The following is a 5,389-nucleotide window of genomic DNA, read 5'->3' as shown; positions in this document are numbered from 1 at the left end:
TTGTCAACAAACAACCTGTGTGGGAAATGTACAGACCACTGAAATGGTTGTCAAAAAACAACCTGTGTGGGAAATGTACAGATCACTAAAATGGTTGTCAACAAACAACCTGTGTGGGAAATGTACAGACCACTGAAATGGTTGTCAACAAACAACCTGTGTGGAAAATGTACAGATCACTAAAATGGTTGTCAACAAACAACCTGTGTGGGAAATGTACAGACCACTAAAATGGTTGTCAACAAAAAACCTGTGTGGGAAATTTACAGATCACTGAAATGGGTGTCAACAAACAACCTGTGTGGGAAATGTAAAGATCACTGAAATGGTTGTCAACAAACAACCTGTATGGGAAATGTACAGACCACTGAAATTGGCACCTTTATTTGTTGACATTCATTTCAGTAGTCCATCAATTTCCACAAACGTTTGTTGACAGCCATTTCAGTGGTTTGTACATTTACCACACAGGTTGTGTGTTGGCACCCATTTCAGTGGTTTGTACATTTACCACACAGGTTGTGTGTTGACAGCCATTTCAGTGGTTTGTAAATTTCCCACACAGGTTGTTTGTTGACATCCATTTCATTGGTTTGTACATTTACCACACAAGTTGTTTGTTGACACCCATTTCAGTAGTCTGTACATTTACCACACAAATTGTTTGTTGACACCCTCACCAATTTTCTGTAACAAATGGTATAACTTAGGTTCTTACATCTAATCATACATACATGCAATGTTCAAGCTGAGTGTTATAGACAAGTCATTAATCCATTAGTACTCAGTTCCACAGACTGTGATAACCATTAATCCATACAAGCAAATTAAAAAAGGTGGTTCTAGAGTTGGTGATGGGTACTACCATCAGTTGCCTTCTCCCTAGTCACAGTTCAGAATTAGTGACAGTATTGCTTTTTTACACGTTTTGCACTAGTACAGAACTGCATATCTATAGCATTATTAATCACTGAATATCAAAGTCCAATTCTTCCAGCATTGTCACGAAACTGTAGCATAGCTACACGCCACCTAAATAGATATGTAAATCAGCTTTAAATACGCTGTTGTACCTGTACATAGTTGGCAAATTTGTTGGTGAGAGAGAACGTTTGCGAGATGGTATATCTATCGCAATTGACACCAATTTTTTATACAATATCCCGTATGTGTGATACACGATATATCGTAAGCTGATACCTTTCTAGTATATATATATATACACACACAATTAAACTGTTTAAATAGAAAGTTTAAGCTGAGAAATGCATTATATAACCTTTATAATTGCAATGAATACATGGTTCCTCGTTGAACTGTTAAACACTTGGCTTTGACTCGTGCAATCTGGGAATTGATCTAACAGCTTCACATTACTCTAACCTGTACGTATACATTGCACTAAACCTAATCTTAAAGATACCGTTTTGTTTTTGTAGAATATCAGTAGCTTGGATGATAAAACACACGCATTACGTGATGACTTCGTGATTAAAAATGGAAAAAAAAAAAGAGAAGAAGTTAAAGTAGAATAAATATCTACACGATGTATAAGAGGCCACCCAAATGTGTACAACACATAACAATAGCGATAATACATTCGGTACCTTACAACACTACATTACATACCCACTGTATAGTTACCTACACAGCAAACAAACCCTCCTCATACTGACAACTATATATATAATATATATATAGAGAGAGAACTATACAAGATTCACTTTTTCCATAAACAAAACCAATATTTATATACATAGATATCGGTTTGTGACGTCGTTAACAAAGTAAGCTGTCTAGGTGTGCTTTGTTAATATTTACATTCACACGTATTTTAAACCGTTTGGAAATTTCTCAATTTCAACATTCGTCCGTTTCATCGCATAGTTTACTTACGTGCAGAATATCGTACGCTCGTGAGGAGAGGGCTACAAGTCTCGCTTCATCCGCGAAATAAATGTTTGTCACTATCACTGAAGTGACCCGAATTTATTTTATTTTTTATTTCAGTATCTGTCACTATAAAGGACGACACGTAGTTCTCAGGGGATTGTCTTCAATCCAATTATTCTTTAGATAGACACGAACACTACATATGCGTTAAAGGCATACTTCCCGGTCCCACGCCGTCACTGTGATGCGGATAATGACTTTGCATTTGAAGTCTCTGGACATTGGGGTCGCTGGCATCACCCGGTAGATACATGCTGATCATGTCACGGAGGTCGGGGGCACACCCGGGTCGTCTCCCGGTCGCTGCTGCTACGGCGGATGCAGTCATGGCCGAAGGTGGGGTATGGGGTCCAGGACCTGGGCTGGGACTGTGTTCCGTCTTGATGGGGCCTGAGACCGACATGGGACTAGTGCTCTGCATGGGTGAATAGGACGACATGGGCAAAGAGTAACCAGAATTACCGTTCATATACGGCATGGACATGTTAGCCCCTGTTGTCATGGGGTTGGGCATCTGAGTCATATCGTACCGTGGATAAAGTCCACCACTGGCTGCCATCTGGGTTCCGTATCCGGCTGCTGCCGCATGGTGCTGGTAGGCTTCGTGCATCATAGTGGGGTAACCGTTGGGCATGTAGCCGTTCATTTGGTACATCTCACGGTTAACCTGTTGCACCGCTACTGCTTGGTTTCGGACGTCTGTCGGTAGCAGCCCACTCGCCAAGGGGTACTTCTCTTTTTTCATTATGTTTTTAGTCTTCCTGCGAGGCCGATACTTGTAGTCGGGATGATCTTTCATGTGCAAGGCCCGCAAACGCTTAGCTTCATCGATAAAAGGTCGTTTTTCGGCTTCTGATAGTAGCTTCCATTCGGCGCCTAATCTTTTGCTGATTTCAGAATTGTGCATTTTGGGGTTTTCTTGAGCCATCTTTCTACGTTGACCACGTGACCAAACCATGAAGGCGTTCATCGGTCGCTTGACCCGGTCAACATCTTTCTTGTTGTTACTTCCAGATGTTGAATTGTTACCCATATCACTACTATCTGATGCTCCCGATGTTGAAACATGATGACCCTGATGAGAGGTCGTGGTTGCACAACTGATCATCGAAAGCGTATGGCCGGGTGAATGATGGGACAGACCTCCAGCCATTTTCATTTCAGAAACTTCAAGTCCATGGCCCATAGAAGCACCCGAAGTAGGTGCCCCAAACGGGTGGTAGACAGCATACTCTCTCTCTAGCGTGGCCAGGGTGGCAGCGTTGGCAGGGCTGGCGAGGGACTGGGACTGGCCGCTGCTGCTGCACAGCTGGCACGGACAGGCACTGCTGGGCCGAATGATGGAGGCCTCCGTGGTTACGGATCCACAGGTAGGACTAGATCAGGTAGTTTGCGGCAGGCTTCCCTCCCTCAGTCACGAATGGACATGACGGCAATCTGTTGATCAGCTTGAGTTCCCGCCAGAAAGGTTGTATGTAGAGAGGTTCACTTTCACACAGCCTGAAGCCGAGCTCTTTCAAGTGCCACCACACGGCTGTATTGGTCGAAGACAGGGCTTTATTTGGTCTCTTACAGAACAAAGTTCTGTCAACAAGAGGAGCACCTCAATTCTGGCCGTCTAGCGTGTTCAAGCACTTCTCTTTCTATGAGTAAAGCTTTGCCCGGAGTCCATGCGTTATTGATTGACAATGGCCCCGGCGCACGGGGCTAGTAGCCAATCAGCGCGCTATCGCCAAACTTGGCTTCATATCTACCCATTTGACGAGGTACCGAAGTGACGTAGACTGCCTGTAGTAACTTAGACACGGAGGCGGGGTCTTTTCCGGCCTGGTAATACATGAGCGAAGTGAAGGGACCTTACCCGTGTCTACCTGAAGAAAAGCACGAGCTAATTTACTTGAAACCTTTTGGTAGGAACTCGTGTAACAGTGTAACATAATTTACTTGTTTAATAAAGACTTTGAAACAGTATTAAACTAAACACATTACCCAGCTCGAAAAGAAAACACACAACACAATCTAGTGTAGAGAGTAAATAATTAATTATTTTCATATTGATTTAGATATTTTACAGCTTCTGAAGTGTATGTGCATTGCACCCAAAATAGCTTGTTTTGTATGTCAATAGAAAGCACGTGAATCACGGAGAAACTATATATATAATAAGAACCATTTCTGCCATAAACAACTTTAATTATTTTAAAACCGGTAATCTTGTCCCATTGTTGATCCACAGCAGTAAATGTATATAGTGTTGTACAACATAAGAAATAAATCTCCTCGGTCAGATTTTTACCATTTAAAACAAACACCAAAATCTTGATTTGCTCAAATTACTGGATATAAATTTCTATCGTTTCTTGATCAACTAGGTATACCTCTAAAAGATCGTTTAAACGTTAAAAACAACAAGACTGACAAAGTGTTCCACAAATCTATACGTATTTCTAATGTGTACTGATGCTAAATACAATAACAATTAACAGTAGTATATATATATTTGTATTACAATAACGTTTTCAATTAATTTAATCAACACAAATGTGAGTGAGAACTTTCGTTGTTCCCCTTTATGTACATTGTTTGTCCTCTATTTTCTTAAAATTACTCCAATAGCTATGAACTACAATCTTTCTTCACAGCGCCTATTCAATTCATTTGCTTTTAAAACTGGTTATATAGAAAAATCTTGCGAGAGAAAACGACACCCGAGCTATTAGTTCTTGTGGATTCTGACAAAGCGAAACGGCTGCGCAAGCGTCAGTGCTGGCATCTATTGGAGCGACGAGGCAGCAGAGTCTGGACTCGTGGCCACGCCTCAAGCAAGCGTTTACATATGAGTCAAGCTCGAACGACACGGTTAGGAAGGAAGAACTGTCAGACAGTAAGTATAAAGTAATATTTTAGCAAGATATAAGAAAAATATCAATAAATATATTTAAAATATTTAACAATATAGGATAAAGATATATTTACCTTACAGTCTAAATTCAGAAATCACATTTAGTTTAAGCATACACGCTGTTGAAGTTTGAAAATAGAAACCTTCTTTCTATTTTGCTAAAGATAGACAGAGTAATTTATCTTCCTTCATGTTGAAACAAAAACAAAAAAACTGTCTGTGTTAAGCGAGGATGAACAGAGTTCTATGTCAGACGTTATTCTTAGTAATTCATCACAGTAATAGAAACAACAGATAGTGTTAAGTTAATCGAAATACACTATCGTTACCAAAGTTTCGGACTTAATGTATAATCTATATTTTCAAAGTGGTTACACACTCTTTTTTTTCCGTCTCGACAAAATATTAAATACGAAAATGTTCTGATTAACTCTAAATGCATACATAAAGTGGTGTGATCTATTAGATTCGGGCTCTGCTTATAAAAGACTAACTTCGACTATACTATATATCAGTGTGCTGTTGACCAAAATT

General features: G+C 40.2%; 1 protein-coding gene and 1 long non-coding RNA gene across 15 annotated transcripts in view; one reads left to right on the top strand and one right to left on the bottom strand.

The window, feature by feature from the left end:
- Positions 1–5,389, bottom strand: part of LOC106464217 (transcription factor Sox-3-like) — a 231,838-nt gene that overhangs the window by 46,422 nt on the left and 180,027 nt on the right. For 4 of the 14 annotated variants that reach the window (XM_022392286.1, XM_022392282.1, XM_022392292.1 and 1 more), the window contains exon 1: positions 735–3,612. The exons of the other annotated variants lie outside the window; for them this stretch is intronic. In XM_022392286.1, the coding sequence (XP_022247994.1) occupies positions 2,090–3,139 (1,050 nt within the window). In that variant the 5' untranslated portion in view covers positions 3,140–3,612 and the 3' untranslated portion in view covers positions 735–2,089. Of the gene's footprint in view, positions 1–734; positions 3,613–5,389 lie in introns of those variants that run through there. 14 annotated transcript variants of the gene reach the window in all.
- LOC111087068 overlaps positions 4,688–5,389 on the top strand; it is a 66,892-nt gene continuing 66,190 nt past the window's right edge. The window contains exon 1 of the long non-coding RNA XR_002611792.1: positions 4,688–4,837. This is a non-coding gene — a long non-coding RNA (uncharacterized LOC111087068). The remainder of the gene's footprint in view (positions 4,838–5,389) is intronic.

This window comes from Limulus polyphemus, unplaced genomic scaffold (genome assembly GCF_000517525.1).
Source record: "Limulus polyphemus unplaced genomic scaffold, Limulus_polyphemus-2.1.2 Scaffold58, whole genome shotgun sequence".
NCBI classification, from domain to species: domain Eukaryota; kingdom Metazoa; phylum Arthropoda; class Merostomata; order Xiphosura; family Limulidae; genus Limulus; species Limulus polyphemus.
Note: the sequence above shows the minus strand (reverse complement) of the source record. Positions and strands in the feature narration are given on the sequence as shown.